A 14311-nucleotide genomic window follows, 5' to 3' on the forward strand; every position below is an offset into this window, starting at 1 on the left:
TGATTGACTGATCTGGCCTTGTAACACTAACCAAAACGGCCTTGCTGTGCTGGTACTGCGAACAGTTGAAAGCAAGGGGAAACTACGGCCGTAATTTTTCCTGAGGGCATGCAGCTTTACTGTATGATTAAATGATGATGGCGTCCTCTTGGGTAGAATATTCCGGAGGTAAAATAGTCCCCCATTCGGATCTCCGGGCGGGGACTACTCAAGAGGAAGTCGTTATCAGGAGTAAGAAAACTGGCGTTCTATGGATCGGAGCGTGGAATGTCAGATCCCTTAATTGGGCAGGTAGGTTAGAAAATTTAAAACGGGAAATGGATAGGTTAAAGTTAGATATAGTGGGAATTAGCGAAGTTCGGTGGCAGGAGGAACACGACTTCTGGTCAGGTGACTACAGGGTTATGAACACAAAATCAAATAGGGGTAATGCAGGAATAGGTTTAATAATGAATAAAAAAATGGGAATGCGAGTAAGCTACTACAAACAGCATAGTGAACGCATTATTGTGGCCAAAATAGACACGAAGCCCATGCCTACTACAGTAGTACAAGTTTATATGCCAACTAGCTCTGCAGATGACGAAGAAATTGAAGAAATGTATGATGAAATAAAAGAAATTATTCAGATAGTGAAGGGAGACGAAAATTTAATAGTCATGGGTGACTGGAATTCGGAAGTAGGAGAAGGGAGAGAAAGAAACGTAACAGGTGAATATGGATTGGGGTGTAAGAAATGAAAGAGGAAGCCGCCTGGTAGAATTTTGTGCAAAGTATAACTTAATCATAGCTAACACTTGGTTCAAGAATCATGAAAGAAGGTTGTATACATGGAAGAACCCTGGAGATACTGACAGGTTTCAGATAGATTATATAATGGTAAGACAGAGATTTAGGAACCAGGTTTTAAATTGTAAGACATTTCCAGGGGCAGATGTGGACTCTGACCACAATCTATTGGTTATGAACTGTAGATTAAAACTGAAGAAACTGAAAAAAGGTGGGAATTTAAGGAGATGCGACATGGATAAACTGAAAGAACCAGAGGTTATACAGAGTTTCAGGGAGAGCGTAAGGGAACAAATGGCAGGAATGGGAGAAAGAAATACAGTAGAAGAAGAATGGGTAGCTTTGAGGGATGAAGTAGTGAAGGCAGTAGAGGATCAAGTAGGTAAAAAGACAAGGGCTAGTAGAAATCCTTGGGTAACAGAAGAAATATTGAATTTAATTGATGAAAGGAGAAAATATAAAAATGCAGTAAATGAAGCAGGCAAAAAGGAATACAAACGTCTCAAAAATGAGATCGACAGGACGTGAAAATGGCTAAGCAGGGATGGCTAGAGGACAAATCTAAGGATGTAGAGGCTTATCTCACTAGGGGTAAGACAGATACTGCCTACAGGAAAATTAAAGAGACCTTTGGAGATAAGAGAGAATATCAAGAGCTCAGATGGAAACCCAGTGCTAAGCAAAGAAGGGAAAACAGAAAGGTGGAAGGAGTATATAGAGGGTCTATACAAGAGCGATGTACTTGAGGACAATATTATGGAAATGGAAGGGGAGGTAGATGAAGATGAAATGGAAGATATGACACTGCGTGAAGAGTTTGACAGAGCACTGAAAGACCTGAGTCGAAACAAGGCACCGGGAGTAGACAACATTCCAATTCCATTACAACTACTGACGGCCTTGGGAGAGCCAGTCCTGACCAAACTCTCCATCTGGTGAGCAAGATGTATGAGACAGGCGAAATACCCTCAGACTTCAAGAAGAATATAATAATCCCAATCCCAAAGAAAGCAGGTGTTGACAGATGCGTAAATTACTGAACTATCAGTTTAATAAGTCACGGCTGCAAAATACTAATGTGAATTCTTTACAGACGAATGGAAAAACTAGTAGAAGCTGACCTTTGAGAAGATCAGTTTGGATTCCGTAGAAATGTCGGAACACGTGAGGCAATACTGACCCTACAACTTATCTTAGAAGTTAGATTAAGGAAAGGCAAACCTTCGTTTCTAGCATTTGTACACATAGAGAAAGCTTTCGACAATGTTGACTGGAATACTCTCTTTCAACCTCTGAAGGTGGCAGGGGTAAAATATAGGGAGCAAAAGGCTATTTACAATTTGTATAGAAACCAGATGGCAGTTATAAGAGTTGAGGAGCATGAAAGGGAAGCAGTGGTTGGGAAGGGAGTGAGACAGGGTTGTAGCCTCTCCCCGACGTTATATTGAGCAAGCAGTAAAGGAAACAAAAGAAAAATTCAGAGTAGGTATTAAAATCCATGGAGAAGAAATAAAAACTTTGAGGTTCGCCGATGACATTGTAATTCTGTCAGAGACAGCAAAGGACTTGGAAGAGCAGTTGAACGGAATGGATAGTGTCTTGAAGGGAGGATGTAAGATGAATGTCAACAAAAGCAAAACGAGGATAATGGAATGTAGTCGAATTAAGTCGGGTGATGCTGAGGGAATTAGATTAGGAAATGAGACACTTAAAGTAGTAAAGGAGTTTTGCTATTTGGGGAGCAAAATAACTGATGACGGTCGAAGTAGAGAGGATATAAAATGTATACTGGCAATGGGAAGAAAAGCGTTTCTGAAAAAGAAAAATTTGTTAACATCGAGTATTGATTTAAGTGTTAGGAAATCGTTTCTGAAAGTATTTGTATGGAGTGTAGTCATGTATGGAAGTGAAACACGGACGATAAATAGTTTAGACAAGAAGAGAATAGAAGCTTTCGAAATGTAGTGCTACAGAAGAATGCTGAAGATTAGATGGGTAGATCGCGTAACTAATGAGGAGGTGTTGAATAGGATTGGGGAGAAGAGAAGTTTGTGGCACAACTTGAGTAGAAGAAGGGATCGGTTGGTAGATATCAAATTCTCTACAGAGTAACCTCCTAATCATTAGCATCTACAGAGAAATGATTGTTTATAAAAAAAATAATGTTGATAGGGCATGTTCTGAGACATCAAGGGGTCACCAATTTAGTATTGGAGGGCAGCGTGGAGGATAAAAATCGTAGAGGGAGACCAAGAGATGAATACACTAAGCAGATTCAGAAGGATGTAGGTTGCAGTAAGTACTGGGAGATGAAGAAGCTTGTACAGGATAGAGTAGCATGGAGAGCTGCATCAAAACAGTCTGTGGACTGATGACCACAACAACAACAATATTTGGACCCCAGAATCAGGATGGTATCTGGATGCGCAAAAGCTCTGAAGAACAGAACTCAAGGACTGTATGTACCATGTCACTAGCAAAGAAAAGACAATTGAAATGCTACGGACATCTAGAATGACCAGGAAAACCTTCCTTATCACCAAAGGAACTCACCAAACCAGGGCACACTGACTAACAGTAACCCAAAGTGACCCCACAGAACTCAGTATTGACCCATTAGAAACCACACGAACTGCACACAGACAGAAAATCAACTCTCAGAAGTTCACAACCAAAAACCCAATGGAAAAGAATCAAACTGAAAAACTCATGGACACAAGCAAGAAGACAGGCCCATAGTGAAAGGATGAGGAAGTTTTGGGAAGAAAAGAAGAACAAGAAAGCTAAGAAGACCAGTAATAATTAATGGTTCTGTGTGCTGCTCGGTGGCAAAATGAATAAATAATAATAATAATAATAATAATAATAATAATAATAATAATTTATGTAGTAGTGGGAAATGTGTCTTCTTTCTGGCTTTGGCTTCTGATTGACGTTGTTGTTGTTGTTGTTGTTGTGGTCTTCAGTCCTGAGACTGGTTTGATGCAGCTCTCCATGCTACTCTATCCTGTGCAAGCTTCTTCATCTCCCAGTACCTACTGCAACCTACATCCTTCTGAATCTGCTTAGTGTATTCATCTCTTGGTCTCCCTCTTCGATTTTTACCTTCCACGCTGCCCTCCAATGCTAAATTTGTGATCCTTTGATGCCTCAGGACATGTCCTACCAACCGATCCCTTCTTCTAGTCAAGTTGTGCCACAAACTTCTCTTCTCCCCAATCCTATTCAATACCTCCTCATTAGTTATGTGATCTACCCACCTTATCTTCAGCATTCTTCTGTAGCACCACATTTCGAAAGCTTCTATTCTCTTTGATTGACATTATGAAAGAAAAATGTATATGGGCAGAAAAAATGAATTGGTAATGTTAAAATATCAAGCAGGACCAGCCAAATGCTACACACTGTGTAAAAGTGCGGAAGTGTGGCATAGATGCACACATCCCAGACAGCAGGCAAACTGGAACAGTGACATCTGTGACTAGATACATATACCGTGATTGTTTCACTTCCTTGTTTACACAGTACCAGTCTAGCTTTTCTCTGGTGACTGCAACCTTACGTGAGACATACTGAGAAATGGTGAGTTTTTTTTTTTTTTTTTTTTTTTTAAAAAAAGCAAATAACGGGAGATTGGCATTCTCAGTCATTTAAACACAACAGGGAACTGCAGTTCTTCTTTACAGCAGTAGGAGAAAGCTCACAGCATTTGCAGTGCTGCCAACAAATAGGCAGGCAGAGCAAGTTTGCCACTGAAAGACACTACAACTCATTTCATAAAAACAGATCTAGCGTACTGAACAGAGAAGAATGTCTCATTGATGGTGTAGAATTTGTGTGTCCCGTGAATGTTAGCAGGTTTTAAGCAATCGGCCTTTCCAAACAAACAGTGACGTAAGTGTTATGGTCAGTGGTGTGCACAAGCAGTTAATATAAAAAGCTAATGACTTTGCTGCTTTCTCTGTAGCATTGAATGAAGCAACAGATGTTACAGATACAGCTCTGGTAGTGATATATCCACAAGATGATGTTAACACTCTGCCTTTAACAGAGAATGTTTTAGACTTAGTGACTTTGAAAGGAACTACGGCAGGTGCAGACCAACTCAAAGCTGTTGAGCAAGCAACTGATGGTGTTGGGATGACTGTAATCACTTAATCTCAGTGACCATGAATGGAGCATCAGCAATGCAAGGTTATCAGATACGACTCATAGTACTGATGTGTAAAAAGCTAGGATGCACAGAAGAGACACTTTGTGGAATTTACTGTAGTCTATATCAACAGGCACTTTGTACAAAATCAGTAATGTTAGAAAACATCAAGCAAATTGTTGTGCATACTGTAAACTATCCGAAAACACATGGTTTTACACATCACTAATTTCAGCAGTTCTTGGAGGAATTAGGAGAGGTGTATGGCGACATACCTTACTACAGTATACCAAAGTACGCTGACTCAGTCGAGGTGAAATACTGAAAAAAACTTTTTATTTATGTTTGGCCATAATTTCTTGCATTTCTTACATGAGAAGTGAACTGAAACTGGAAATCCCTTGCTGGATATAAGACATCACATTTCTGAAGGACATTATGTCTCGCATATACAGCCTGAACATCAGCTTGCAAGGCGAAAATAATTTAATTTCTTGTGTCAGTTGGAAAAAGTAAATGTTTTTGAAAGGAAGCTTGTTCTGTGGTAGATCCAATTAATGTCTGAAAACAATGCCCATTTCCCTACCCTTGGTTTGGCCCACAAGATTGTTAGATTTTGAAAATACATGTCAATAATTGTAAAAATTAAGGAGCAATTTTGAGTATGATTTAGAGATGTTACAAGTGTGTCTCCTATCATTTGTTGATTCCCACAGTTGTTTTCAGCATCAGTTGAAGATGCTCCAAATCATCTACAACTGGAACTGATTGGCCTGCAGTGCAATACACAGCTGAAGGACGAGTTCTCTGCAGTACAGAGTACAAAAAGAATTCTACAAAACCTTTCCACAAGCTGCGAGGGTTACATCCATGTTCACATCTACTTATGTGTGTGAAAAAGATTTTTCTCCATAATGAAAATGAATAAATCAAGGTTTCGCTCGAGTATTAGTGATGGAAATCTTCATCACTGCTTGTTTTTATCAATGTGCCAAGCTTTTGTGCCTGACATTAACTTTATTGTTTCTCATCACCAATGATACACATGTTGTGGATTTCTTTCTTTTCCTAATTTAAAATTACTATGCCTCATCCTGCTCCATATTACGTATGTGAACATTGTTATCCGAAAAATTTGTATTAAACCGGTTGCTTACATACTTAAAAATTACCCTTTAATTACTGAAAGACACATTTGAAACCCTTACCTTACCTTACATGGGCGTAAAACCAATCCAGCATATTTATGCACCATTTGTTTTTATGTTTCGTTCTAGAACCGTACATTTGTTGATAGGGCAATGGTATTACATGATACCTTCCCACGATTGCATTGTGCACTGAAAAAAAGCTGAGATTGCACCAGGTACAGTGTATTCCAACTACTGGGTAAAGTGAAGCGGTGACATCTGTGCTCAGACACATAAAGTAAATGAGCAGTGACAGTTTTGTTTCCCTGTTTACACATATGGTAAGTGTGTGGTGATATCTGTGCTTAGAGATATGTACTAAATGAGCAGTGCTGCTTTTGCTTTCCTGTTTGTGTGTCCATTAAGTGTGCACACTGTGACCAGGATGTTGCTCATGTGCAGCGGCCCCGATATTAAGGAATTCCAAGTGTCAATGTGACTACAGTTTAATCTGATTATTTTTACTTCAATGAGAATAATTTATTGTTCTGTCTTTTGAATTATTAATGAATGTGTAATGACACGTTACCCTTTGTTTTAACAGACTGCACAAGCAAATTGAAACTTTATATTTTATGTATTTCTTTTAAGCCTGGAAGCAATAGTGTGTCCTCTATTACAAAAACTAGAGAAGAGCTAACTAGAGAAGAGCTATCTAAAATAGTATGTATTAATCACAAAGAGTTTAAGATGCTGATATATTCTTTTCAGAACCATTCAACAATACATTTTTGGCTGTGAGGAAAAATTTTATGAGTTCAGTCATATCGCTGCTTTGCGGCTGAACGTATGAAGAAAAGAGTAGCAGCAGCAGCAGCCGAGCTGAGAGGATGCGCCGTAGCAGCAGCACCACTTGTCTGATAAACAGTAAATTAATTTAGTCTTTTTTGTTCACATGCTTCTGCAAAGAAGTGAACTATAGTGTGTATTTTACTGTGTAGACTATTGGTTAGAAAATTAATTGTAGTTTTTGTTTCTGGATAAGTATTATAAATATCATTGTGTATGGTGGCTTCCTAGTGTAAATTTCCCCCGTTGCCAGAAACTCCGTCATGCCACAAAGTTTTAATTTTGTGCTAGTAGACAGCATACAGTTTAGATCAGTGCATTCTAGTCTGAATATTTATCTCATGCAGTAACTTTTTGGTAAACAGGATTTCTAATAACAGGTGTTTGTGCATAAATCAACCTCAGTAGAGAATTTTATTTCTGTTGAATAGCCTGTGGTTTCAGAGTACAGTGAGAAATCTGCACAGCAACTTTTAGTGTTACTTTATTCTCCTTTGGTATATTTTGTCTACATTTCAAACTTAGTAGTGCCATTTGAGACCTTATATCTATTTTATACACAGTGCGATATGACTAGGGACTGTGCTTGTTGTAAGCCGACACAAGGAGAGCTGGTTGTTGTCCATAAACAGCTGGAAGCTGCATTGGCTACCGTTGACGCGCTTCTAGTTGCAGTGATGTCGGGGGCACCAGTGCCGAGGTCCAACACCTTCGGTGCCACTGCAATCCCCTGGTGATCTGGACGTCGCTGCAGCTTCTGATACGCAACACCTGACCGGTCCGTCCTCACTCCAGAGTGGGTGGCAGACAGTGGTGGGTTTGTGTGTCACTGGGTGGAAGGCAAAAGAGGGAGCAAGCTGTGCTGCTGGCTCCCTACGTCTTAGCGATAGGTACAAGGTGCTACCCAGTGATGATGATAACTCTGAGCCAGCACAGGATACCTCTTCTGTTGGGCCGGCAGTCGATTTTCCTACCCAGTCTGGACAAGTATAGAGGGTGGGTATGCTGGTCATTGGGAGCTTCTATGTTAGGTGGATGATGGAGCCCCTCAGATAGATAGCAGGCAAAGTGGGAGAGAATTCCAGTGTGCATTCAATGTATTTGCCAGGACATGTTGTAACGAATGATGCCTGCCGCTTGGGTTCTGAGGCCACCCACGGCTCCTTTCGGTGGCTGGCTAATTTTGTGAAGGGAACTGGCAACTCACGCGGTGTGCAGGCTAAGCTGTCTATTTGTAGCACAACACCCAGGGTTAACCGCAGTCCTCTGGTCTGGAGCAGAGTGGAAGGTCTAAACCAGAGGCTCAGCCAACTCAGTGATGGTATCGGATGAGAATTTCTCGACCTCCTCTATCAGGTGCAGAATTGTAGGGTTCCCCTTGATAGGTCAGGCGTGCACTACACGGAGGAAATGGCTACTAGGGTAGCAGAGTACGTGTGGCATACACATGAGGCTTTTTTAGGTCAGAGAACCCCTCCTTTGCGATCAAACACGATCTGCCTGTTAAAACAGTTACAGTGACCTCAGATAATCTTGCTCCTCGCAGATCAGAGTTAGAAAGATCAATATGATTTTAGTAAACTGCAGGAGCGTCCAAGGAAATGTCACAGAATTAGTATTGTTTACTGAAGATATAATGTCCAGAAAGCTGGTTGAAACCAGACATTAATGACAAAATCCTAAGTTCAGATCAGAATGTTTATCATAAGGATAGGTTAGTCGCCAATGGTGGCGGCGTGTTTATTGCCATACAAAATTTTATAAAATCTAGCAAGGTTATCATGGATGCTGAGTGTGAATTAATCTGGGTGAAACTGAGTATAAAAGAATGATCAAAAATGGTGTCAGATGCTTTTATAGACCACCTGGGTCGGGATCTAGGTTGTAGAGCACTTCAGACAGAATTTGCAGAATATCACTAGTAATTCTCCTGATCATGTCGTCGTAATAAGGGGTGACTTTGACTTGCCAGGTATAGATTGGGAGTGTTACGCCATCAAAACTGGTGCCAGAGACAGGGATTCATGTGGCATTGTTCTGGATGTCTTGTACGAGCAGATAGAGAACCAAATTGTAAGGGTAATGTCTTAGACCTCCTGATCTGAACTAATTGAATCAGTTAATGTAGAGGAAAGTATAAGTGATCATAAGGCTGTGGCAGCATCTATGACAATGGGTCCTACAAGGAATGTTAAGAAAGGTAGGAAGATATATTTGCTCAGCAAGAGTGACTGGATATAAATTTCTGAATATCTCAGCAGTCATCATCAAATATTCGGTGATAAGGACCAAGATGTGGAGAACAAAAGAAAAAAAATTCACAGGCACCGTTCAATATGCCCCAGACAAGTATGTTCCGAGTAAGGTTTTAAGGGATGGGGTTTAACACCCATGTCAGAAGAGTGCAACGTGAGCAAAGAGCACTTAATCTCAGATTCAAGAGAAGTAGAAACCAATGTGAGTAATATAAGCTGAACGAAGTGAGAATGAGCGTAAGAAGAGCAATGAGAGAAGCATTCGATGATTTTGAAAGTAAGACTTCCTCTCAGTGACCACACTGGTACCAAAACCGAAGATAATGGAGAGAAGGATGAAATACTGAGTTTGGTCTTCCAAAGTTGTTTCACTGCAGAAAATCTTAACACTGTCCCTCCTTTCAATCATTGTACGAATGTCAAAATGGCAGATATTGAGATAACCGATCGTGGAACTGAGAAGCAGCTACAATCGCTTAGTAATGGAAAGGTGTCAGGACCAGATGAGATACCTATAAGATTCTATAAAGATTATGCGAAAGAACTCTTAGATCACCTGAGCAACAAAAGGAAGCTAACGACTGGAAAAAAGCGAGAGTCATTCCTGTATTTAAGAAAGACCGCAAGACAGATCCACAGAAGTATAGACCTGTATTGTTGTCATCAATTTGTTGTAGAATTATGGAACGTTTTATGCTCAAGAATTATGATATGATTGGAAAAGGAGCATCTCTAGAACAACCAACATTAATTCCACAAACGGCACTCAGGTTGATGCTGTGTTCCTTGATTTCAGTAAGGTATTTGACACTGTCCCATATTGCCATGTAATGAAAAAAGTACAAGCTTACGGAGTATCGGAGCAGATATAATTGCTTCATAAACAACAATGTAGGAAAAGACAGACAGACAGACAGACAGACAGACAGACAGAGACACACACACACACACACACACACACACACACACACACACACACACACACACACCAAGCAAACACATGTCAATCACACACGACTGGTAATTCCTACATGTCGGGCTGGAATTGCTCATGAAGTCAGGTAAGCTAGAACTATTGTGTCTGATACATTTGTATAAAATGTAATTCTTAGCTGTTACAACTCAAACAGCTAAGGATTAGGTTTCATACAGCACTGTCTTTGTATAAGACAAAATAATTTTAGTTCATCTGTATTTACGGAGCAATTGTATAAACATATGATTGGAGTTGATTTGAAGATCATATATACATGACCTATCATTGTACAGCTTTCCCTCCTGTGAAGATGGTTCTCTCACTGAAACCGGTAGAGGCTATAGGTGTATTTGTACAGATGATGGCTCAGACATGTGGAAAGGTAGTTGCGCAGAGCAGGTCCAACTGAAGTACAGAACTGATAAACAACTTTTCAGCTTTAAGGAACATGAAACATTCAGACAAAAAGATACGATAAAGAAACAGGAAGTCAGTAAGGAAGTACCTTTTTTTCCTCTCCTGTGTTTGTGCTTATCTCCTCATGAAGTAGTCTCAGCTACTGAGTGCTAATATTTTCACCCGCTGTGTCAAATTATTTTTCATTCATCCTCATTAATCAGTAATTGTTAAGTAAATGGTTTGAAATTTTCACTTTTTCCACATGTTTAACGCATGTAATGACACTTCACACGAAAAGTTACAGAACAGTAGGCATATTCTGCAACTTACGTGTTGTAGACACAGAGCATATACAATAACATCCACACAACAGTTTGTGGTCTTTAAGAGCACCAATGAAAGTGATCCACAAATATTATTGTCTTCCTCACATGCACTAATATATCTGCACTTTTTTTTCATTACTGCTTAACTTTTGGCCTCTTTTTAATAAAAATTAATTATTTCAAAATCTTCATAATTACTGAATATGAGGTAAAATTTTCTTATTCGAACAAACTTCAAGAGAGGGTATCTACAGTTAGTAACATTTCTTTTTGGAAAATAGCTTTTGCAACACAGCTTCTAATGACTGCTACGTTTGCTAAAACCATTCCATGAACATGACAGTGGATTTTCACCAAAACAAACTGATAATGCTGGTGCCCACCAAAAACAAAAAGTGTCAGCTAAACACTGATGATCATTTCATGCATCTATTTGTTTTAATAAAACATTGTGTGTAGAGTACTTACATCATTTTTACTTCTTTGATGTTCTAATTCATCTTTCAGTCTACTAACATCTGTTTTAAAATTAATAATTTCTAGATTTAACTTTTCCAGAAGTGAAGTTTTTTCTTTTAATTCACTGCTCAATTTAATGAGTTCTATGTTTTGGTATGATCTGAAACAAACAAATTATTAAAAGTTAAAATATTATTCATATGTGACTTGAATTTGAATCTAAAACACCAGTGTCTGTAATGTTCATCACTGGACTAAGTAACACAAAAGTGTTAGGTCTCCAACTCACTCAGATGACAATAGTACAGCTCTTAGTCCAAATATCACCGAACTCTACAATACCAAGTTATGTTTTCAAAATTACAATAATCAACCTGAACACCACTGAGATATAAGAACAAAACATGAAGCAGTGTGCATTTGGTTTCCAGTTGTTATTCTCTTTAGCACTGAATTACATATGAACAATAACTTCACTGGAAACAAGTAGAGATGCATCCCCCTTCATTGAAAAAAAACTGGAATCTGCAGTTTTTATTTGGTTTCTGTGGTTCTTTTTTCTTTTTCAAAACGTAAGATGTCCAATACTGTACATTTAATTCTTTCCTAATCTACTGAACATATGTCCAACCAGCAAATGAGATACAAAATGTCAGTGGCCAATCACACCAAATGGGAAAATAAAAGACCAAAAATTGCAAATATTACGTTTTTCGTGGAAGATCTCTGTTGTTGATGATCACTGAAACAATGGACTCCAAACACAAGCTTTTGAACAGCCATTGAAAAGAGCGGCATAATAGATAGCAACCGTTTCCTGGGTTATAATAGAAAACTATTTCTGTAGAGTCAGATGATAAATAACCAACAGTGGGCACCAAGATTAACAACAATTCAAATCATACTGTGTGTGTGTGTGTGTGTGTGTGTGTGTGTGTGTGTGTGTGTGTATTTTTTAAAATTTCTTTTTCTTAAGGCCACTTAATGACGTGGTTATCAGTGCAAATGATCTAGCAGAAGGATTTGCAATAATGTACAGAGCTTTCTGGGAATATGTTGCAAATGCTGATCATCCAAATTAGGTATTCTTGTGCTGCTTCGAAGTTAAAGCTACAGGGTTCCCTCAATGTATACATTTACATATTGCTTGGAGATGGTAAACGATGGGAATGCACTGCCTAGTTAAGGCTCATGCCTCAGCAGTGAGCAGCCAGCCAGCTCATGGTGAGGAGTGATAAAGGAAGGGTAGGGAAGCAAAGGGGAGGGAAATCAGAATCGGAACCAGACAGCTCGGCACGAGAAACAATTTTCGATAAGTCTATTCTATGGCCACTAATGTTAGTTCTTTGGAGACATCTACTTTGATATCTACGGATTCACTGCAGATAGCACGGTCACATTATCTGATGAAGCAGTTCTGAAAACATTTTCCAAAAAATGTGTCGTGAGCAGCTAGATCGACAGCCCACACACAATGGAAATAGTTTGGATCACATTGTTACAAACGGCCCTGACCTTATCAACACTGTTAGCAATGTCATCAAAGTGATGGATATGAAAGTTAATAAATCCATCAAGGAGGCTAGGAGAGTATTTTCACAAAAAGAAAAGATAAGCAGTTCTAAGCATCCCACTTAGACAATGAATGGAAATCATTTATCTTCAGTATGACAAATATAAATGAATTATAGGCAAAGTTTAAATTGAATGTAAATCATGCTCTGGGGAAGTATGTGCCAAGGAAGTGGATTAAGGATGGAAAAGACCCACCGTGGTTCAATAATAAAATATGGAATATGCTGAGGAAGCAAAGGCTGTTGCACTCTCAGTTTAAAAAAGAACAGGCAAATAACAACAGGCAAAAGTTAGTAGAAATTCGTGCACGAGTAAAAAGATTGATGCACGAAACATACATCTTCCACCATCAAACTGTAGGAAGCGATTTCTGCAGGAACCTGAAAAAAAATCATGGTCCTACACAAAATCGGTAAGCAGATCGACGGCTTGCATACAGTCGATTGTTGGGCTGCCAAGGGAGGGGAAAGCAGAAGAAAAGTTTTAAATTTCATATTTAAGAAATCATTCATGCCAGAGGATCATACAAACACAGTCATTCGACCATCACACAGACTCCTGTATGGAAGACACAATAACAGGCATAGAAAAAAAGTTGAACAATTAAGTTGCCACATGTGGATGGAATCCCAGTTCAGTTTTATAGAGAGAACTCTACGGCATTGGCCCCTTAATTATCTTGTATTTATTGCAAATCTCTCATCCTGTGCAAAGTTCCAAACAACAGGAAAAAGGCACTAGTGACTGTATAAATGAAAGGTAAAAGCAGACCTACAAAATTACAAATCAACCTCCCTAACATCAGTTTGCTGCAGAATACATGAACATGTCCTCAGCTCAAACATAAAAATATTCGAGACAGAAAAGCTTCTGGCTATAAATCAGCACAGATTAGAAAGCATTGCTCGTGTGAATCTCAGCTAGGTTCCCAGATATCCAGTATGTTGTCTTCGATGGCGAGTGTTCATCGAAAACAAGGGAATTGCGAGAAGCATACCAAGGAAGTGTGACAGGACTGCTATTATTTTCTATATACATAAATGATCTGGTGGCCAAGGTGAGCATCATCACTGAGAATTGTAGGTCCCCCCTTAATGGGTCAGGTGTGCAGTAGGTACCAGAGCCAGCTACACACTGTGTGTGAAATGCACACGAGTGCCTTTAAATTAGGTGACTCTCCATCCACTCCAAATAACAATTATCTGTAGGAAACATGGCAGTGTCAGTGTAAAAAAAAACCCCACAGGTGAGGTGGTTAACTGCCAAAATACTCAACATCAAAGTTTTCTGGCCATGGTACCATGTCGTAATGTTTAAAACTACTCTTTTTAAAACTACTACTGCTGCATAAAAACTAACGTTTTGGCCACAGTTGCAGTGGCCTCCTTCTGGGTCTACTG

The 14311-nt window shown here is 39.3% G+C and overlaps 1 protein-coding gene across 9 annotated transcripts in view; it reads right to left on the reverse strand.

Annotated features, from left to right (window-relative positions):
* The window catches only part of LOC124795129 (kinectin), a 357860-nt gene that overhangs the window by 103991 nt on the left and 239558 nt on the right, over positions 1-14311 (reverse strand). For all 9 annotated transcript variants that reach the window (XM_047258994.1, XM_047259000.1, XM_047258993.1 and 6 more), the window contains one exon: positions 11346-11496. In XM_047258994.1, the coding sequence (XP_047114950.1) occupies positions 11346-11496 (151 nt within the window). The remainder of the gene's footprint in view (positions 1-11345; positions 11497-14311) is intronic.

This window comes from Schistocerca piceifrons, chromosome 4 (assembly GCF_021461385.2).
Source record: "Schistocerca piceifrons isolate TAMUIC-IGC-003096 chromosome 4, iqSchPice1.1, whole genome shotgun sequence".
NCBI lineage: Eukaryota > Metazoa > Arthropoda > Insecta > Orthoptera > Acrididae > Schistocerca > Schistocerca piceifrons.